Raw genomic sequence first — 22,718 nt, 5'->3', positions numbered from 1 at the left:
AAGCTCCGCTCGGAGCTTCGCCCATCCGAGCGCGCACCATCGCTCAGTTGATTCGCGCAGCTTGAGGCCAACAGTTCGAATACGCGATACGCGCGCATGCGACCCACCGCCCAACACCGCCCACCACCCCCCGCCTCCCAGCGAGAGCGAGCGAGAGGCAGATAGAGAAAACTACTCCACGCTGCTTGCCAAACTAAAATTCGTAGTGGGTGCTGAAACGAAACCGAAAATCGACAAAAGATATATAACGCACGAAATCCATGAAAATACGAGTATTTAACCAAAAAAAAAAGTATCTGTGCGTCCGTGTATCTTGTGGTATTGTGCGTGTGTGTTAAAAGAATACTAAAAAGTTGACAAGTGCAGAATGAAAATCATAAACAAAACAACAAGACGGGCAACAAGTTTTTTTGCGTAGAATCCAGCGACAGGCGAAATTCCAAGTAAATAAGCCAAGCTGCCGTGTGTTTTTTGTTTTTTTTTCGTTTCATACGAATACGATATTGTTGCAACTCGTTTCGGTTGTTGTTTTCACAGTTGTTGTTGTGTATTTTACGTTGTTGTCAAAGCCACACAAAGCGGGTCAAATGCATAAATAAATGAATGAAGCGAAATGAAACGAGCCGAGATGAAATGCGAAATATGTTGTTATTATCGCTTGGCCTGAAGCGAAATTAATTACAGCGTGCACTGTCATTGTTGAAACCTCAAAAGTATCTGTATATCTCAATCAGTGAAGTTTATGTAAAAAAAAAAGTTTTGGGTATCTTCTGCCTTTTCGGGAAGTATTGCCATCCCGCTCTCGCCAAAAAGCTCTATAAACAAATGAGTCTATCTGCTAGATGCGTTTGCACCTGAGCACCTGCGGATTGCCCCCACCAATGGCAGCCAAAGTGAGTTAAAACCCCTAAGAAAATAGTCAAAAAAATAGTCAAATTCCCATTAAATCAATACCTTTAAAAACTGACCATCTGCATGGTGCAAACTATCTTACCAATTCGGTTCTCACGACACAAAATCATAGTACAAACACTGTACACCGACACCTTTGAACTTTAAAACGGGAGAGTGCAAAATCAGCCAGGCAGCGTGTAACGGTGCCACAGCCGAAACCAAAGCCAAAAGCAAACAGACATCAATGGGCAATTGGAAAAAACATAACAAAACTCCATCAACGAAAAAAAAATGTAGGAAAACACCAACAAAAACAGACCAAAACCAAAAACCGGGCCCACAAAAAAGGTTCCAAGCAAAAACAACTGTTACAGCACCAGTACTGCACTCGATACTGTGGGATGGAAAGTTTATAAAGGGGTTTTTAGAAGCTCGTAGAATTAAACGGTATAATGGGAAAATATCAATATTAGTCAAGGTTCGGGGGATTTCAGTTCCTTTTCAGAGCTCAAAGAACAGAGAAAAATATGTTTAATCACACTTTAAAGGTGGTAGTAATGTAACAGTACTCGTACTATTGGTATCCTCATTTGGTTTATCAATATCAATATCATTGATTTAGGAATAGACTTTAAAAGAAGTAGAGCAGTACAAACTTCTTTTATTGTTATTTTGCCCCTACTATCAGACATTCAAGATCTCAACTTATTTTAAAAATTCCCTGGGTAAAAATAAAGAAGTTACAAAGTTGTGGAAACTTTTCACAAATATAAGTCAAAACATTTGTGTTAATGACCAAGATAAAAAGACCATTAAGAATGTAGAACTTTTCCAGTTAAAGGCACCTGCGCAGTTCAAAAGAGGTTCTCATAATATATTTTTTATGCCTGTGTAAAACTGACTTATTTAGTGTTATGTACAGAACAATAACTTAGTATGATTAATGAAAAAGAATGTTCTAGACCTAAATTAACAAAGAAGTAATAAAGCATGTAGAATGGCAGCCCGGACCCCTAGTTAATTTCCATTTTAATTTCGTGTCCAACTCTAAGATGCCCCTGGGATTTTCAGAGCCATAAGTACACCTCACCCACTGTACGGCGACTGCATTTAGTGGCCATGTCTCTAACTGTAATGGACATGGACAGTCGCGAACCATGGCGCACTTGTCGCAGAACAGGTTTAATCTCTCATTTTGCGGCTGGTTCTGCGGTTCGCCCAGTTTTTTTTGTTTCCATACATTTTTACTATATAGCCAATATATGTGTTTATTAATGGCCCATGCATTTTTCCATATTTTCCTGCTGACCTCCGACGATCTGCAGGGGCAAAACGGAATCACCTTGCCGTTCTAATTTGCCAACTGCCACCGCGGGTTGCAATAATTGGAGCGTGGCTAATGCGGGGATTAAGAAAGGCCAGGGGTCGAGCTCATTAGCTGGGATCGCCGCAGATCGGGGGGAACCGGGACCACAGGCCACGCCCCCCAGCTATACGTATAAGCCCCCCAAGGGAGTCGTCTACGACTAGAACTTTGCATTGTTGGCAGCTTGTTTAACATTTAAAAATAAACTTATCATAACTCGTGTAAAAGGCAAAGGCAAACACAAGTTGCGAATTCAAAACTGTGTGAACATTTAGCTTGAGTGCAAATTGAAAAGTTGTTTGTCCGGCCGCTGAGTTGACCATAACCATAGCCATAATACGGTGGCAATTCGAAGCGGATGGTAAAAAGAGACGCCACCGATCATCAGACTGTCTGCCAACCGGTAAACAGCAGAGCGTTACCAGATGAGCGGTACGGGGCGAAGCGGATCGAACCCAGCTGGTAACCGGACGCTGCACCGGAGCATCGCCGAGCTAATTGCATTGGAAATGGATGCTAACGGAGCCGATAATGTGCCGCCAATGGAGCATTAAGCTGCTAGTTAGTCGCCACTTGTGGGTCTTCGTTATGCAACAGCGCTGATGCAGTGATTTCTTCTGTTTTTCTGCTTGTTGCCACTACGGCGGAGCTTTTGGTGACTCAGTGCGGTATGCGATATGGTAGCGATGCAGGGAATGGGGTACTTTGTTTAGGCTTAGGTACAGTAATCACCCCCAAATTAAGGTTTTAAAGATATAGATGATTTTTTTAGACTTTTGACATTGATTGGGATACTCTCTCTGCTATAAAAAAACCATAATATTATACAATATTATGTTTTCATTTTAAAAATTTATTTTACTTCTTACCAACCCACATATCAAGTCACGAACAAACAATACTAATTAAATAAATAGTTGCCTTTTGTTAAAATGACATAGTTCAGTAGTTACATAATAAATTCAATCCATTTTTTAAAAATTATTTAACAACTTTGCGTTTAATCAAAAATTTGTTAAAGAGTAAAATTGATTAATTCATTATTTTTGCTAAAAAGTTTTGATTAATTCCCTTAGAAATCGTTTAAAAATCCTTTATAGAATTTATTCGATCAACTTTGGATATTTGGAAATGGATATTTCGGGATTCCTTTAACAGAAGTTATCACATTCTGAGTACAGGTTAATTTCCAGACTGTTCTATTCTGGGGAGCGGCTCGTGTACTTTGCACTAATTAGTAAATTCAGGGCAGCTTGCCGTCTGCAACTGTAAAAAACTTTTATGGGCGTTTTGCATTAAGTACGGGCACTTTAGCGAACTGCGCACCTCACAGACTCCTACTCGGTGACTCATGGGCGCGTCTAGAAATTCCAAGCGATATCGGTCACAGTAGAAAAGCGATCAGTTCCCCTCCATCTCCATTGCCACTTTGCCACCTCTATTAAGTTAACTCCAATCCGCCCACGCGTCTCTAAAGGCGGCACCTTAAAAGTGCACAATATAAGGCAGATAGAGTCGAACGAAAGCCTTGAGCTTGACAAAAGAATAAGCAAATTGCAATTTAGGAGGGGGACAGACTGCGGTCGTTGTGGGAAGTGCACCGAAACACACCCTGTTCCACTTGATCCCACTTTAAATGAGATGTTTTTGGATGTGATGGGCATAAAATGTTTCGAAGGACTTACCAGGCATTATGTTTTGATTAGTGATTCTTACTTCTTTAAGAAAATGTTGACCTTTTTTTTATTTTCATTTCTTATATTTCATTGGAAAAAGGTAGATTTTATAGATATGTCTGATACTTTTTTGGCTACTTTCTAGGTTTTATAAAATTGGAGCAACTGGAACTAGTTATTAAATCACTGTAGCAAATTTCAAATTTAGTGTTGCGAATATATAGTAACCTGCTTATTTTCGATAAATGCTGCCAAACCGTTATAGCGGTTAGTGTGCCAAAAGGCAGATTATCTAACCGGAGCAGCAATTGTCTCAATAGCGCCGTTTTTCAGCTGATCACACACACTTTCCATAGCCATCAGCTGCCACTTGCGCTTTCCTTTAGCCTTTGCATAACCACACACGCGAATCCCCCATCGCTATCCCCATCCAAAGTTAAATCCCCCGATCCGTACACTCCATATTGCCTGACCGCAAACTGCAAATTTGCCTTAATGACTGCGTTGGCACGTTAACTGTCATTTTCAATCAAATCCCCTCTATTTAGAGCTACATATATGTATATCCGCTGGTTCCCCGTCCCACCTAACGCGATTTTAAGTGCAGCCCATTAATTTTCAGCGCTTTTTAAAAGTCTTGCAAAAACGGAGATGCGAAATGAATGTTACCAATCAGCAAAATATGCACCCTGGGGGAAATATGTAAAAATATCGATTAAATACTCCAAGTGGGAGGCCACTTCTTGAAGTTTACCGAAGGTATTAGCTAATGCCAATCCACGGTGAGAAATAAAACCCCAAAATAGCTGGCAAATATTTGCGCACTTTGGCACATAAGAGGAATTTCTAGATTCTGCCTGGTTCTCGGAACCAAACGTGTAAAAATCCGCCTGGTAAATGATTATAGTGACTGGGCCAACAACAATGGGGCATTCTTACGTACGTGAGTTCGCAGAGCCATAAGTATATTACTGGGTTCAGGGTTAATTGTTCTATTGCACGCTCCTACTCAGCCTCAAAATCAGACTCAAACTCGAACTCGGATTGAAACTCGGAACTGAATGACTGAATGCTGTGCCAGTGTATGACTAAATTATGCATTATTTGTATTATTAAATTTGTCGGTTGTTATACAAACAGTACAAACACACACCGAGAGCGTTAGTTACTTAATATTTATTCTACATAATTATTTCATTATCCGAAAAAGGAAGTTGACGACATCTGCTGTCGATTTTGTCATGCGTGGCTTGGATTTTAAAAACTTATGAAGACGACTTAACCTTCATGGTTGACAAAATACTTTAAGTATTGAGAGAAACTAAGCCAAATTTCGTCTAATTTTTAACGAGTTCATGAGCTTAATTTCTATATTTTTCCAGGAATTTCGCTATGATTTCTATAGATCGGGTTTCTATAGGTCGGAAGTAATGTGCTCAATAACTTAATTTGCTAATTATGTTGAAAGGATTAATTTGATGTATTTACTTTCCAGCACTAATAAGTTAATATTCCAACTGGTTATGATGACCTTTGTAAGAGTCTTGTTACAAGTTATAATTAGCTAACTGTTAGATGATTTCTAATTATTCCTCCATCCATTTTAATTATGGATGAGATGCGGCATTCCAGAGATATATTGATACTTCCTAAGCGCCTCTTTATTAGCATTTTTAACAAAGAATATTCACACTTACTTTCTATAGGAAAAAGAAATTATTAACCAGATTCCTTTAAAATATTTAAATCTTTATCTCTTCTCTTAATATTAAATAAATATTTGTTTTGCACTTCCTCGTTGCTAAATACGGGTTATTTTTAAAAATAAATATTATTTCCTTGCATAGACAAGATTAATAAGCGATCTATCTTACGGATTGCCATTCGCATCCCAGCTGCTCTTCAGTTGCACTCGAGTTGAGTGATTGCAACAGAAACTGGCAATAAAATTTGCATTTATTTTGCCCGCGATGTTTTGTTTTACGAGTGTGTTTATGCGATCCGCAGATCGCTCCCGGCTGATAAAATCGCCGGATTGATAAACATTTTTAACTGGCCGTGTCGTGTCTTTGCTCGTCCACGATTTCCCAACGCCAATTTGCATGTTTAATCAGCTGTGGCCAAGTTTAACCCATTGTTCGGCACAATACCATACAAAACAGCGGCAAAACAAAGCCGCCGCATCGCACGATCGGCTGTGTGGGCGTTTTTTGAGATGGGGAATTCTATCTACCTATCTATCTATCTACCGACCAGAAATTCTTTCGCACGCTGGGCTCAAATCCCCTTTGATTTCTCGACTGCGCACTTTATCAATCATCGAAGGAATCAAACAAACAACCCGAGAAACACTCCAAAACCCATCCAATTGTAAGCCGCTCGAAAATATTTCTGTTCATTGTGGAGACATTGATTGAGTTCGAGGGCCAACATGTCAAAAAATGATTCTAAGCTGCTTTTTGGCAATTAAAAATGGGGGTACTCACATTGGGTAGTAGAATGGATAAAAGGATTTATTACCGACTGTCAAAAATATTTTAAAATATTTCTACATAAAAAGATTTAATTTCATTGAGCTAACAACTCTTTAAGCAGGCATCTTATAAGCCAGGGTATATTAAAGTGCTTTTATTAATAAGTATCCCTAAGTCGCAACACCTTCTCGTTTCTGTTTTACTTCTTTATAATCGTATTGCGCGCTTGGCTGTTAAGTTTAGAACGCTGATGTTATAACAAATTAACAAAAAATATAATCATATAAAAACGAGCGTGAACGAGCGAGTCAATGGCATTTCTTATAATTAAACTGGGAGCGAACTTAATGAGCAAGACTTCTCGGCAGGCACACAAAAAAATCTCTTCGAATTATAGCCAAATAACCAGAAGCATATAATTTAAAAAATGTTTATCATGGCTATGTTCCTTGTGATCATCAGTTTGGCATTAGCACCGATCATCATCATGCAAATCTCTCTTTCTTTTCGACTTTTCTTTCATGGCATCCTGCTTGGCTCAATTAATCATGGGAACTGCCAATGGGCTTTGGTTTTATTCTTGGCCAACGAGCGTTGAACTTTCGCCCATCCTCTTTGGCCGTCTACTAGAAAGGTTCTTGGCCATGGTAAAAAATAGAAATGCTATACGTATGGCTTTGTCTCGTTTGCCACAATATAATTCATCAGCATAACAAAGAGTGCTAACTAAAGTGAGGGTCAAAATGTGGACTCATCATCCGGCCGGGTAAAAAGTTTGGGTTTATTTCTTATACCAAAAATTACGCAAAGCAAAAGCCGCACCCAGCCATGAAGGCTTCTTGTCTTTGAGTTCGAATTGAGTTAAGTTGAGTACTGGCAGTTTATGCCGCATACCAAATCGAGTGAAATTGTCAACGTAATTTTGCGCAAGCCTCGCCAAAAAGGCCTCTTGAACAGTTTTTTAATTGATTCCTCGCCAGGCAATGACACACATTGCCATACAAATTCATAGTTGCTTATGTTTTTAATGGCTAACGACGAGGCACAGGCCCAAACGAAACTGACAAGTCCCGCGTACAACAGGGCGTATGCGTGATGTGGCTTTGCCTTTGAGCTTTGGGATTTCGATTGAACCGCAGGCGTTGGCGCTGATCGGTTTACCCGAGCGACCTCAGTTATCACTCTTACTTACCGCGAATTATAATTGATGTTTGCCCATGCGATGGCCAAGTCGGCCGTATATATCTCTATTTTTTCTTGATCGGCCTTTGGGGTCTACAGTCTGGAGAGGGACCTTAGAGCTGCCTGGTGTCCAAAGTGGTCATAATGTTTTTGGTAAGCTGTTTCTAAACTGCTGATGTTATGGCTCGTATGTCGCCTCTGACAGTGGAAATAATTTAAATACTTTATTGGTTTGGCAAGGGTATACTAAATTTATGACTAATTTACACAAAATTTGGACACAGATTATTAATATACTTGACACTGAAATTATTTAAAGGAAATGAAGCCATTTCGGATAAATGGTTCTTAAGAATATATTCATAAGCGATTTTTTAAAAATGAACCCTAGTTATCATTCCCTATTTTTAATATCCTCAAAATAAACCTTATCTTCATAATATAAGCAAAAAAATCATCGAAATTTTGCTCTCTGTATGAGATGCCCCATATAAAGACCCTATTATTACAACGAAACGCACTGTGCACTTAGCTAAAACCCGTTTAGTTCCCCCTTGTAGTGCATTTTCTCTCTCAACGATTTTCGCCGCATTTTCCATGACTATTTGTGTACCAATCAGCAACATTTCACTAATGCACTCCGATCTCTCTTCCGACATTTTGCAGCAAAAGGCAGGCCTACGATTTCCCAAAGCAGCCGCACAGATAAGTCGACAGCACGACTTGAATTATTGCACGCAACAGCAGCAACATCTACAGCAGCAGCAGCAACATCCACAGCAGCAACAGCAACATCTACAGCAGCAACATCCACAGCAGCAACAGCGGGCAGAGAAAGGGGAGCCAAAGTAAAGCCAGCAGAAGACGCAGCTTCATTCTACAAAACAATTGTGGAAAAGTGGAAAACTCGTGTGTGTGCCTCGGTCTGTGTGAAAACGAACAATAGAAAACCAGATAGAAAATCAGCAGAGAAAACAATCAGCCAAAGCAACACACAGCCAGAGCAGCAAGCAGCAAGCAGCAACTATAATTTTAGTACTTTTGTTTATCTTTTTTATTTTTCATTCGGTATATGCTTCGGTTGCGATGTCGTTGATGAAAATCCATCGAGGCAATGAATCATTTTCCTGTTGCTGGTTGTTGTTGCTCGTGGCATTGTTGTTGGCTGAGGCGGCAGCAGCAGCAGCAGCGGCAACATTGAGTGAAACGCAGACGAATGCAACTAATGGTGCAATTAGAGAGCCGCCTGTGCAACTGCAACAGCAGCAGAAACTGCAAAATGCGACCGCCGGCGACGGCGAAAGCCAAAATTCAGCGGAAATTTTCAGCCACAGCGATATGGGTAAGTTTTCTAGCATATTACCCGTAAAAAACATACACGAACACTAAAACACTCTCGAAACGAAAAAAACAGAGGAAAAATTGCCAACTAGCCAAAATAAATCTATGCCAATTATTGACCAACTGGCAGCAGACGAAACAACAATCGCCGCTGCAACATTCGAGTGGAAACTGGCTGAAAACAATTGGCCCGGCCAAGAATTATTTACATATAATTATCAAAGGTTTTCAGCTGGGAAAACGTTCGAGATAAATAAGTAATACAGAGAACTAAAATAACAAACAGAGAATGGGAATGTTTAATGAAATAATTTTAGACTTTTTAGGAAATTTAATTTAGTTTCGAGATAATAGATTCTGTCTACATATAAATGAGTTAGTTAGCTGAAAAGTTCTTAAAACTGGTCTTCTTAAATCATCGTCACATAATATTATTAACTTATACTCTTTAATTTTGTCTAGACAGTTATAATTTTCAGAGCTAATCCCCTGAAATAGTTAACCCAATCTAATCTGCTCAATTTTTGTATTTTATTTAAATTGCTTGTTGAAAATAATTGAAGCTGAAATGAAATGAAAATACATTCAAATCATGTTTTACCCACGATAACCCAAAAATGATTTAAATTGCTGAGCAATGTTGTTGTTTTCTATTTCCTGGATATTTACATTAATTTCGCATGGTTTTTGCCTTTCAATGGAATTTAATTTGAAGACCCAAATTCGCATTCCCAGTTGGTAACTTTGTGGTCGGCGGTTATTTTTTTGTAGCTTCAGCTAGGAAAAGGAAATAAACGCGCAATTTGTGTTTCGGTGGCAACGGCGAATTTCAATTTAGTATGTTTTTGCCTTATTTTTATATAAAATGTTTATAATTTCTTTTTCATTAGCTTTCGTTGCGAAAACCTGTGGCCAGCCAGGGAAGTTTGTTGAACCCTTCGTCAGGTCTCAGGTCCATCAATTTGTTAATTTCCTTGGCCGTTGTCTTTCGCTTTCTTATGTTTCTTTTTCGTGTGCGTGATTAATAATAAAACCGCTGGTGACCCAAAACATTGGGGAAAAGGTTACGCAACTGCGATGATTTACCGGGGACTTAATTAAAATCCGTGGGACAAAAGAAAGCGGCCAAAAGCTAATGATGGGGGTGGCGCAAAAGCCGTAGTAGTTTACGTTGCGTAAATAGTAACTTGCGACTGGGATGCGACTGCCGACTGATGACTGATGATGAACATGTGCCACGCCCCTTGGCCATTTGCAACGCCTCAATGCACAGGCAGCTCTGGGGTATTGAAAACTTTTGCAGGCCAAGCTGAATTCGCTAGGCCGAACAAAAAAACGGAAGCCAGCACTAAAAAAGAAATAAAAAACAAAATCCTAACAAATCATGAACAACAAAACTTTGTAATTATCCAATGTTGCAGGTCGTATTGTTGGCCATTTAACATATGGGGCTCCCTTTTCAAATGGGGAAACTAAAGTGGAAATCGCTCGCTGAGCCGTAATTGCGCAATTAAAAGGTCAGGCTCTAAGTCGCCAAGTGGTTAAGTTTTTTATTTGGGTGTCGGCAGTCTGTCAAGGCACTTAAGGCCGCCAAGGGTTAAAGCCCAAAACCAGGAAGCCAAAGTTAAAGCCAACGACAAAACGATTCATTTAGCGGCATTTCACGACAACTTCAGCTTCAGTTGCAGACCCATTTCCGCATTGACATCCGCGATGCTTTTTGGCTTGCATTTCTTCGTTTTGGCCCGGTGCGAGTACCTTTGCCATTTCTTTTGGCTTTCTCACGTCGTCGCTGGCAGCTGCACTTCCTGCATTCGCTGGATTCGCTGCATTTGCTGCACTTTTCTGCACCCACAAGAGTTGGCTGGCTGTGATGGCTCCTTCTTTGGCCAAAATGTCGAACCGGTCAACGTTGAACTGGACTCCTTGTGGATATAATCGCTCATAAATATATATTATTATCTCGTGATTATCAATTTATAAGATTTATGGCTTGGAAAGTCATTCATGTTATAAAGGAAAAAACTATATGCGGAAAGTATGAGCATGTAAATATTGCTGGCTGTGGTTTACCACTTTTTATTAATATATTTTATTTTTAAAATTAATTTATCTATATTTGTGCATAAATATAAATACATGTGCATTCATTTTTATAAATGCATTAATACAGTTTACAAATAAATTTGAACTTATATCATATTCTTCCTAATGTATGATTAAAATTTATAATTTTGCGTTGATTATCATAACAGTTCACAATTAGATTTTAATATATGCTTAATCCTATATAATCTTCTTCCTAATATATATATGCATACAACATTTCTCTATACAAATTGATAATATTTTTTTCATATTTGTTTCCTTTGAAATTGTATTTTATTTTAATATTTTAATACTTCCAACTATGCAACAATGATTTTTTTTGATTGATCGAACAAACTAGTTAAACGGTTTTTTCCCGTGGGCCTCCTTAAAAACAGCTTTTCGTTGGGGATTTTCAAAGTCTGCCAATATAGTAGTAGTCACCATACTCCCCCGATAAAACGGAATTCCCCGTTATGGTTAAGGAGCTGTGCGGCATTCGCTGCCTTTTCCCATTTCATTTCGCGTTGCATGCGTCGATTTCACATTAGAAATGCTTTCGATTGGCGATCCCACCAAAAAACAAAATACTAAAAAACATGTCTTGCATGTCTGCAGCCCAGTGAGTCAAAAAAACGAAGAAAAAACCAAAAAAAAAAAGAGCCGAAATAAGCAAACACGTTTTAGCCATGAACGTGGGACAGGATAGGGTGCAGCAAATACTGCACGCTGCAAACGAAATCGAAAAAAACGCTGTGGAAAAATAACAGAGACAGAGCGGCAAGAAAATTGCAACGAAAGCGGAGAAAGTTTTTTGTTTCTGCCAAGGCGGCATTTAAAAATTGTATTTATGAACCGACTGTCTTATGGGTGTGAGCGGTTATAAGTGCCTTTGTGTGGGTTTTTTGAATGCAACAAGTTGAGCAGTTGAGCAAAAACAAACACAAACAGCGGGCTGGAAACCAGAAAGCAAAAGTGAAGTTGCGACGCGTGAATTAGTGCCACCGATTTAATGAAAGTTTACGTTGATTGGACTTGTATTTGCATCTGCTCATTTCGATTTGGCTTTCTTTTGCACAGCAGGAAACAAACAAAATGATTCAGTGAGCGATGAGTCAAGGTCAGAAAGTGCAAGTCTTTTCAGACGAGCACGTTGGCGTAAATAAATATGGTACCAGTGATTAACGCATATTTATTTAGGTAAATGTTTTAATAAATTTATAAACAATTTATATATTTATTCATTGGTTTATTCCTGGAATGTGGTGAATCATTGATACGTCTATTTTGGGTCTCAAATAAAAAATGTAGTTTTATATTTTTTTGGAAAGTATATTTTTGTTGAATCATTCTGAAGAAATGAAATTCCATGCGTTTTATTAATAGCCTTTCAATGTCTTTATTCAATTAGCCTTCATTCTACAAATAACATATACTTTTATTACCAAATTCGATTCATTGGGTAATAAAAAGTATTAATTGGTAAAGTCAGTTATAATTAATTCCCCTTAAAACCGACTTCCGTTCAATCTACAACAATAAGGAATTATATAAATAATAACTTACAAAATAATCAAAGACCTTTAGTTATTATTGGTTATAATTTTTTAAGGCTAACATAATATTGGTTAGGTAATATCAAGTGTATTTCCTAACAAACATTCCTTATAATATTTCTTTTATTTTTTTAATTTACCAATAATTATAATGTGGTTCTCAATTTTTTGATGTGTGTACTTCTAAAAATACTTTGATTCTTTGAAAGAAGATTATCAAATTCGAGTTTAATGACACATCATTGCTTATTATTCTTGGGCATTCGGTCTCTGTGTCATGGTTGCCTTCGAGCGGAAATTTCCAAATTTTTGTCAATTTGGCCTGGCTGTAATTTGGCTTTGGCGGCCTGTGCAACGTTGCGTATGATTGACATTTGTGTCACAGTCGCTCGCTCGTACCTATGTGATTATGAATTTTCCGCTCATTGAATGGTATTTCATAATTCCGAGTGCGACACCATTAAATAAGTTTAGACAATCGAATCAAACACAGCTGTCAGCACGATCAACTGCATTGCGTGAGCGGCCGAGTATCTGTGTGTTTGCGATGCTTTCTGGGTTGTCTGTGTGTTACTTGTTCGTTTGTCAATTAGCAATGAATACAGAAAATATTAAAAACAAACTGCAAAGTCAGCTGTCTGTCAGCCGCTGCCCACTCGTGTCTGTAATTTATTTTTAATTAAAAGTTCTAAACAAAAGCCAAGACATGCGATTCATTCAAGCGCTAATATCCATACCCCACTCAACTACCCATCTATAGTTTAGTTTGTATTTTACCAACTCAATTGTACTTGTTGCACTGCGGGAAATTATGATAATATACAAAGATTTGCAGGTTAGAGTAGATATTATACCTCTGTATCTACCTTGAAATTTTATAATAAGTAAATCTTTTTGGTTGAAACTTCAATATCTAATACATTTTTTTGTAGGAAAGGTTTATCCTGTATGTGGTGTTTCTGTTTATCTAAGTTTTTTCAAGGATCTTATAATAATCTTTACTATCTTATACATTTTATTGAGGGATCAACCTATCATATCCTAAACACAGTATATTAAATTTATTACTATCCTAAGTATGTCTAATGTTTGATATTGATCTGTATCAGTATAATCTTGGGTAATATATATTTCTTGCCGTGCATACCCATATTTATTGTGGCTTCGGTTTGGGTAGCATCTGTGCAATTAATGGGCGGGGGAGGAAGGAGTGGGATCAACCTTGATGGGCTTTGTGCGGCAAACAGTGAAGACTCATTAGCTGCCAAATAAACTTGGCTTTTTTCGACCAGAATCGCCAGTCGAACCGGGCGGGGTCTTCTCCATTGTTTTTTTTTGCTCGGGGGCCAGAGTTCGATGGCGAATTTCTTAAAAATGTAGAAGCTAATGCTGGGCATTAGTCACGCCGCCGCATCCGTTTGATAGCTGCTTTGTTCTCCGCTGGCCGGAGATTAATCACCTGCCAAAATGCTGCACAATTTTCGGGCATTATGTAAGCAGCTCGCTGGAAGTTAGGTAAACAGCCAGCTTAGAATTCCCCAACCCATTTCGCAGTTGATTTCTGCCAGATCGCAATAGCAATTTGCCAATTGTTGGAGCTACAAAAAAAATACTAAGGGGAGAACCGTTTCTGATGCCCGTCTTGGGTTAGTTGGCCAGTGGTTTTGGTCCGATTGGCTCAACTTGGCGCAGCCGAAAAGATCGTGTATATGACCAAAATCGAATTAAAATTCCACAACGCATGCCAAGCGGCGGCGGCGTGGATGGCGACGATGGCGTCGATGGCCACGGAGGCAACGGCAGCATAGCTAATGCCAAGAAGTCGCGCAGGCCAAGCCATAAGCCATAAGCTATGACCAGACCGGAGTTCCCAATACCATAAAACACTCGAATCGGGAGGAAGTGAAGTCGTGTCGGGTGCACACCCTTTCCCAGGGCAGAAAATCTTAATATTCGTTAAGATTTTACCTTAAATTTATAGATCAAAGGACGAATTTCCAGTGGAATGATTTAAATATATCATTTATAAAATATTATATTTCTTATAACCAACAACCAATAATAATCTTTGTGTTCTAAACTAACTCTTAAATGAAATTAAATATTTATAAAACCCTTTCCGCTATTCTTGAAATTAAAATTTTTTAACAAAATCCAATTTTAACTTATGCTTTCAAAGTAAAGGAAAAATGTGTGTTACATCTTAAAAAATTCATATGTTAAATATAAAAAAAAGAAGGTCTGTTGTGTTAATTTTGACTCAATAAACCTATAATTTTTTAAAATGACTAAATATTTTACATCTATGTTATACGATCACTTTTTATTAAAATTAAAAATTACCAATGAATATTTAAAAATAGACATTAAAAATTTTGAGTGATCTGGTGGTGGGATCATCAGAAAAGTGTATAAAGTTTACTTTTTAAAGCTCTTTAAAATACCGCTTTGATCTTAGAACTCAGTTTCTCCAACCAAGACCTCTAGTTATGCTACCTTTTGGCAGTATATAGACCGACTGATAGGCGCAGCCTATCCGATCCGCTGTCTGCGACTGTGATTGTGATTGTGACTGCGACTGTGACCGAAATGGCAGCGGACGGCTGCTTGTCGTTTCATTGAAGGCATCGCATAGCAGCGACGTGACGAGACGCCCAAATGGGTTGCACAGTGTTGTACAATGCAGCAGAATAAACGACAAACGAAAACGTAGACCAAGAAAACGAGAAACAACTTGGCCAAAACAAAGACAAATTGTTAGAGGGGCCGAGCCAAAGTGGCCAAAATGCGGCAGCCGGCGGCGGTGGCGGTGGAAAAGCGGCATCTGCAGCTCCAAACAACTTGTTCTAGCCGCCTTGCCGCGCTTGAGAGGCCCAACCTTGGCCTAAACTGCCAGCCAATGAACTAAATGTTTGTGAAAAGCAGCAGCCGTGTTTGTTTGCTGGCATTGTTTTGCCTACTTACCATTTTGGCAAACGCGAAAATTAAACAATTGTGCAAGCAGCAGTCGCTTGTAATTGTTTTGCCCGATTCCATTCCGCGGGTCAAAAGCAGCGCGGATTCAGGCCCATTGCTCAATTCGGCTTTAATGACCAGCTGCCTGGCCGGAGGCACATAGAACATAGTCTCATAGAAACCTCGGGGCATTAGTTAATTAACAAGTTAGAGCAAAATGCAGCAGATATCGGTGAACCAGTCGCTTGGCCAAGGAGCGTTTTGGCCAACTGATTAATGGCCCACAGAGCAGCCTCGCTTCTCAAGATGTTCATGTTGCCGCCGATGGCAAAAGATGCTGTTTGTTGTTTCTTGTTGTTTGTTAATACCGCAGATGATGATGGCTATGATGATTGTGGCCAAGTCAAGTCGGGGCGGCCTTACCCTAGGCAAAGTTCGCATTCCAAACGGGTTTCGTGCTCGCTGCCTTAGTCGCATTTAATTTCCATTTCGAGATTTGTTTTTCCAATATTTGTCACGATCTGGCGTCAAGAATGCCAGAGCTAGGCGGCCTACACTGTAATGAAAACTGATAAGGAAACGGGGTCGATATTATCACGCAAAAATGGTATTTCCATCGCGATTTAGCAGTGACAATGCGGTTTAAGAAATGTTTACAATTTATTCTAGATGATTATACCATGCCAAATCGGAATTAATAAACACGGAGTGCATTGCATAAATAGATTGACCATAAACCTGTCTTCGCTTTTAAAATTGATTTGATTAAAGTATTGGAGAATCTTACAGGGTTGAAGAATTTTAAGTGATTTGATATTTACTCTTATATATTCTAATATTCCAGAATTCCTTTCTTCAAATAATTACTTTGCAGTAGTTGTAATTGGTTTGTTGACGAATAATAAATATACCTTTGAATGCAATCTATCTTGACAATAAGATAATTGCTTTAAATACACGATTATAATAAATCTCAGATCTAAGATAACTTCAGCATTGGTAATTTGTCTTTCCATTGTTTATAGTGACATTAATTCTGCACAATCATTTTGCTAAGTGTAACCACAAAACCACTTTGAAAATATGCCAACCATTCTAAGTAAATATTTTTCCATTCATCTGCTTACAGATGCGGTCGGTGATAAACCCACCACTTATAGGCCCTCGGGGGCCAATCGACCCTCGATCGCACCACTGAATTCCGCTCAGGATCGTGAGAGGAAGCTGATGAATGTGCTGGCTGCCCGTCGCACCGCTCTGCATCGAGGTGGTTTCCGCACCAGGATTGGAACCACCGGAAGAAGTGCCATTTCGCCATCGGCGGCGGTGGAGAGTACCTCCAAGGCACCCAGTGACCCCCGATCGGTGTGCATCCGAAATTGCACCAAGAACTTTACCCGCCGCACCACCGCCAGTTGCATGCGCCAATGTGCCAACTTCACCCGGATGGCCATGGCCTCCAATGGCAATAGTTCGGTGGTGCTGAAGAGCCCTGGTTCTGCTAAAGCAGCTGTTTCTTCGGGGGATCGGGACACCAACGAGATCCTCTTCAGCGATGAGTCCTCCCACGGACTCTTCGTGGTGGCCAAGGAGCAGAATGCCACGGTGAACCATATTGCCGATGGCACCAAGCCACCGGTTATGGGCAAGGGAATACCCAGCAAAACCAACTCGATGGAGGAGGATGCCGAGGAGGAGGAGGATGAGCTAAAGCCATATGTCTTCTTTGGAGCCAAGTTGCCACCCCTTCGACCGGGTGGCTTGACTATTAAACCAGCTGAGGGGGATGATGAGCATCCGCGAGTTCTAGAGGTTTCGGTGGCCCAGAGCAGCACCCCCACAACGCTGACTAGCACCACTCCGGCCCCAGTTAGCACCAGCAGACCCACGGTCTCCACTCGCAGACCTTTGACCCCTGTGGAGCGAAGTCGCAGTAAATACAAGTACCACATGAGGGAAAGGGGCTTAGTGGGACCCGCTGCACCACCTGCCGCAGCACCACCTGCCCCACCAGTGAGTAGAACGAGGTATGTGGGTTCGGGAAGACCCACTGCTGGTCTGGCAGATCCCCTCCAGGAACTAAAACAAACCGAATCGGAAGTGGCAAAGCCGGTGGTGCGTAGGGTGGTGCAAAAGGCATCTCCCTCTTCTTCAACACCACTTATAATCACCGTACTAAGTGCAGAGGAGGAAACCACTGTGGGGCAGGCGGAAGCTCTGCCAACAGAAGAAACCACCACATCGACAACCACAACCACAACTGAGAGACCTTCCACTACAACAAGTACGACTACTAGTACAACCACAACAACCACACCACTACCCAGCACCACCAAAAGAACAACCACTTCACCACCATCAACAACAACAAGCTCCACAACCACTACAACGAGTAGTACCACCCCCAGCACCACCACAACGAGCAGTACCTCAACCACTGTTATGCCCACCACCACAAAAGCCAATTCCATCATTGAAAAGGATAAGGAACTTATAAGAGCCTTGGGACCTGCTCTAACCCAGGAGATAAACATCGATGATGCCAATAACTTGATAATATTCTGCAACAATACCTCCGATTGTGGAGTCACACCACGCACTCACACTCACCAGTCCCACACCACCGATTCGAGTCCCAAGATCCTGCGCACCACTGTCTTGACCTCCATAAGATCCACTGTGCATCCGCGACCCACAAGTACGAGTACAAGTACGAGTACCACAACCACTGCCCCACCACCACCGGTGACTGTACCATCTGGAGAGGTCTACATCGGCATTGTGGAGTCCTCCTCTTCGGTATCCCCACTGGACATCAGTTCCACGGTGATAGCCAACGAAAGGGATTTGAATATGGAGATAAGGCGGATGAATCTGGTAACCTTAGTTCTGGTGGCTGTGGGCGTGATTCCCCTGGCCGCCATCATCCTCTATCTGGTGCGCAACTATGTGGTGCGACGTCGTGCCAAACAGGGCGAGGTTTTCGATGTCTGCATCACGGATCAGCAGCCCATCAGTCCGGTGAAGAAGGTGGACTCCAAGTACCAGGTGGACGATGACGAAGACGAGGTGGATCACCCGCACCACCAGCACACGCAACACCATCAGCACCACCACCAGGCCATGCCCATGTCGCAGGCCACTCAGCGGGATGCCAACCACAATAGATATGGCAACAACGATGATAAGACATCGCTGGCCAGCGAGTTCCAGGAGTTCGAGAGGAGTAATATTCGCCTGAAGAGTCTCCTGGGCGAGGGAAACTTTGGCCAGGTGTGGAAGGCGGAGGCGGACGATCTGAGTGGTCACTTTGGAGCCACCAGAATTGTGGCCGTTAAGACCATCAGAGCCTGCAGTGCACAGGTGAGCCTGAAGGATGAGGCCAACATCATGCGCAAGCTGGGATCCCATCAGAATGTGGTTACCCTGCTGGGAGCCTGCGTGGAAAGTGGTGAGTACATAAGGGAGGGGTTAAGGAAGGGGTTCAGGAAGGAGGTTCTTAATATTGGTTTACTATTTTTTTCGCAGAACCCCACATGCTTATTATGGAGTATGCCATGAGGGGACGTCTTCTGTCCCTTTTGAGGGCAGCCAGAAGTGCCACAAATATATTGCCAGCCTCAGTGCCAGGAGGTCGAAGTCTAGCTCCCTTGTCGCCTCGAACCTTGGCAGGATTTGCCCTGGATATAGCCTGCGGAATGGAGTACATAGCAGGCAGAAGGGTAAAATCAAATAAAATATTTAAAATTAAATATATAATAATTATTTTATCTTCAATCCAGATTGTCCATCGAGATCTGGCTGCTCGCAATGTGCTCCTCGATCACAATGGCATGTGCAAGATCTGTGACTTTGGCATGTCCATCGATCTGGATGCAGAGAGATTGAGGAAGGAGCAGGAGAAGAACATGGCCAATGATCTGATGCGCCACAATGCGCACAAGTTCAAGTTCGATTTCGGCGGCAGGTACATCCTGCAGCACTGGCAGCACACCTTTGGCCAGGGTCAGGGTCAAGGTAACTGCTCCAAGGATCATCCGCACGGGGAGAAGAAGTCGCACCATGGTCATGACACCATCGGCAAGCGACACGCCCTGCCTATAAGGTGGATGGCTCCGGAGAGCCTGCAATACCATATGTTCACCACCGAAACGGACATTTGGGCCTTTGGCATCGTCCTGTGGGAGATCGCCACACTGGGTAGGTTTTTGGGTTGATACTACAGATAAGAAAGTTCAAAACAGATTGCAAAATATTGTATAGTTTTTAATTCTTCCTCATTAAGATTAATCTGTACTTGAGTTTCTCGTGTGTAGATCATTAATTCTGATGCATAAAAAATACTTAAAATCAAGTCTTCCCCTTTGAAGTTTTATAAATATATCTAGATTAAAGAAACGTTTACATTGATCCATTTATATCAACAGTAATAAAATGTTTTCAGAAAAAAGCAATCAAACACTAATTTAAATTATACAGACAATAGTAAATTACCATACCATCAATCTTTCGAAGAACCCGATTTGTCATTTGTTTAGTCAAGAAGTGCAGTTAATTAAAGCATCGATTTACGATTCTTTAATGAGATTATTCAATTTGAACTTGTCTTGTGGTTAACTGTTTATAAAAAGAAATAAATATTTTTCTTATATATATAAAAAATGATATTCTTGATTGTGCTTTGTTTTCTTGACTTACGTAGGTGAATAATACTTTAATTTAGTTACAAAGCTTTTGTTCACATTTTCTGTTTAATCAAATGCGAAATTTAAGATCAGGCACTTGACAGCTAAGCTTGGCTTAAGAAGATGATTAAGAGTGGATCTTAGGTACCTTAAGGCTAAATACACATGTATTCAACTTAACGGACATTTACAATTTCTATAAGACTATCACTAATTTGAAATTTTTTCTTATTTCAGGCTCTACGCCGTACTCGCAGCTGACGGGTCGCGAGGTCATCCGCCGGGTGCCCCAGGGTCTGCGACCCGACCTCCCCAAGGAGAGCCGTCACGAGTTCTACAACCTGATGTCCCGCTGCTGGCACAAGGAGCCGCACATGCGCCCCTCGTTCGCCCAGTCGCGGCTGGAGATCACAAGGTCACTGCACAAGTGGGTGGACGACGACTCGGCGGCCTCCGATTACATGGACGTGAGCGGGTTCAGCGAGGACCTCGAGCACGGAGTGGTCTATTTCAACCACCGGATCTCGGAGTTCGAGTGCGAGATATGACGATGACTGAACCACCCTACTCCCGGTCCTCGACCCACCAACTAACTGTGCATCTCAACCACTCCATCCACAACTCATCCACCGCCCACACATCTCTTTGCCTATCCGTAGTTCTTTCGAAATTTTCCATTCTACCTTGTGACGTGCTTGTCGAGCAGTATTATTTGTATTTTATTGTTAATCTTCCATTTCGTATCCCCCGAAGAGTTTCTTTCATTGTAAATATTTATTTGTTGACGCAACAAAACACGAAAATGCTTATGATTTACGATCTAGGCCTTACGTTTAATGAATGGCGCTAACTATGCCTAGTTTAATATTCGTCACTTAGTTCTTCTAGTCTGTATCTGAAATCCCATCTTCGAGTTGAGCTATTTCCCCTGCATGTAGCCAAGATTTGACTGCACAAAAGGAAACTTTGTAACCCCATCAGTTGTGAAAATGAATCGTTGATTTAGGCGTGCAGCGCATAGGATTTATGTAATTGTATTGATATCTAGCTATAGAATTGTACAAATAAATTAATTATACACGAAATATAATTATTATTATTACACCAGTTGAATTGTGTTTTCATTAAATTGTCTTTTAAGGAGCATTTATTTGGCTTGGAATGCTGGATTTTTATCAACGTTCAATATTATATCTTGAATTTAGATATTATTACATTGTGTGTTGGACTTCTTGCTTAACATATGGCTTACTCAGCCCACTGTAAATTTAACAGATATGAAAAGACGTTAAGCTTTTCTGTTAAATTTCATAACAATGTTAACTAATATTTAAGCTTTCAGCTTTTTCTTCAGGTCCGGCATCTCTTAAAAAGTTTAATGGAACTGGTTCCGATTAAGTGAGGGGTTAATTTAAATAAAAAGAAGGATACAAAAATTAAAATTAATTTTTAATATGATTTGATATGATTTAATCCATTTAACCATTCTTTGCGTTTAAATTTTACAAATTGTTAAAATTTGAAAATAAATCACACTCGAAAATAATTCAAAGTGAGATGGGCATTTTTCATATAGCCTTGAAAAAATGATAAGATGTATATTTTTCGAACCAAATTTTATGTAAATCAGCAGAGGGTACTTTATAAATTTAAAAGGCTTAGGAAACCTCAGCATACTTGATTAAAAACCGGAATCGTTTGAGCAAAGAGTTTTCATCTGACAAAAATAAAAGGCGTAATTATGCATAATTATACCTTTTACGACATGTCTTTTGAATATTAACCTGAAATGCAAAACTTAAAAGGTAAACCTGATTATTTTCAATGTCAATGTTCTTGTGCATCCGATTAAGAATTCCAAAAGCTAGTGACTATTCCAAAATGCAGGGTCAGCAATGCCCCGATGAACTGCAGGGGAATTCCAGTGGTTACGCTAAACTACACTCCCCGACCGGAACAGCAGAAAATAAAGAAATAAATATAAAAAAAAATTTGATGTGCAAATTAGCCGAGTGTATCGCGGATTTTGATGGTCAGCAAGTTGGCCAGGCGAGATGAACGCCGGTAGCGGAAAATCTACCGATTTGCGTCGAGAAAAACCATGGAAAACTGAGCGCAACAAAGTTGAGTTACTCGAGGACACTTTCGACCATGGTTGCTTGATTGATGACGCTGCAATTAAACACACGTCCAGCGATGCGGTAATCTCGACAAATGGACATTAAGCTAAAATGCGTTGGGGCTGCAAAACGTTGCGTGTGCATGAAAATGAAATGAAAATTCAGCTGGTTCCGTTTTGCCGCTGTGGTTACCAACGAAAGTGTGAAGAAAATGCTCTTTAAGTGGTCATTGAAAGTGCCACAGAAGCTGGCGGGAGGAGGCACTTGCCACTGCCCTGGAGCAATTGAGGCGATAGTTTATGGTTTTAACCAATGATGAAGAAATAACAATAAAGCGCAAAAAAGCGAAACGTCAAAATCACGAAAAGTCGTTAATAGTCG

The 22,718-nt window shown here is 40.5% G+C and overlaps 3 protein-coding genes across 3 annotated transcripts in view; all 3 read left to right on the top strand.

Moving 5' to 3' along the window:
- The window catches only part of NT1 (Neurotrophin 1), a 128,497-nt gene that overhangs the window by 54,042 nt on the left and 51,737 nt on the right, over positions 1-22,718 (top strand). The window lies entirely within an intron of this gene.
- Positions 43-8,444, top strand: LOC136116947 (nuclear transcription factor Y subunit beta-like). Its single transcript, XM_070996807.1, has 2 exons — positions 43-893; positions 8,259-8,444. The coding sequence occupies exons 1-2, from the start codon at positions 843-845 to the stop codon at positions 8,442-8,444; spliced, it is 237 nt and encodes a 78-aa protein (XP_070852908.1). The 5' UTR covers positions 43-842.
- Positions 8,443-21,324, top strand: Tie (Tie-like receptor tyrosine kinase). Its single transcript, XM_036816523.3, has 5 exons — positions 8,443-8,934; positions 16,662-18,983; positions 19,061-19,254; positions 19,315-19,732; positions 20,455-21,324. Exons 1-5 carry the CDS (start codon positions 8,679-8,681, stop codon positions 20,763-20,765), a joined length of 3,501 nt encoding a protein of 1,166 aa, XP_036672418.3. The 5' UTR covers positions 8,443-8,678; the 3' UTR covers positions 20,766-21,324.

This window comes from Drosophila suzukii, chromosome 3 (assembly GCF_043229965.1).
Source record: "Drosophila suzukii chromosome 3, CBGP_Dsuzu_IsoJpt1.0, whole genome shotgun sequence".
Taxonomy (NCBI): domain Eukaryota; kingdom Metazoa; phylum Arthropoda; class Insecta; order Diptera; family Drosophilidae; genus Drosophila; species Drosophila suzukii.
Note: the sequence above shows the minus strand (reverse complement) of the source record. Positions and strands in the feature narration are given on the sequence as shown.

Bases quoted from the DNA above. Each gene is read 5' to 3' on its own strand.
- Tie (XM_036816523.3), top strand. From the start codon at position 8,679: ATGTCGTTGATGAAAATCCATCGAGGCAATGAATCATTTTCCTGTTGC. The intron at 18,984-19,060 runs GTGAGTACATAA...TTTTTTTCGCAG, and splicing joins GGGAGCCTGCGTGGAAAGTG to AACCCCACATGCTTATTATG. The intron at 19,733-20,454 runs GTAGGTTTTTGG...TTCTTATTTCAG, and splicing joins GTGGGAGATCGCCACACTGG to GCTCTACGCCGTACTCGCAG.
- LOC136116947 (XM_070996807.1), top strand. From the start codon at position 843: ATGCGTTTGCACCTGAGCACCTGCGGATTGCCCCCACCAATGGCAGCC. The intron at 894-8,258 runs GTGAGTTAAAAC...GACATTTTGCAG, and splicing joins CCCCACCAATGGCAGCCAAA to CAAAAGGCAGGCCTACGATT.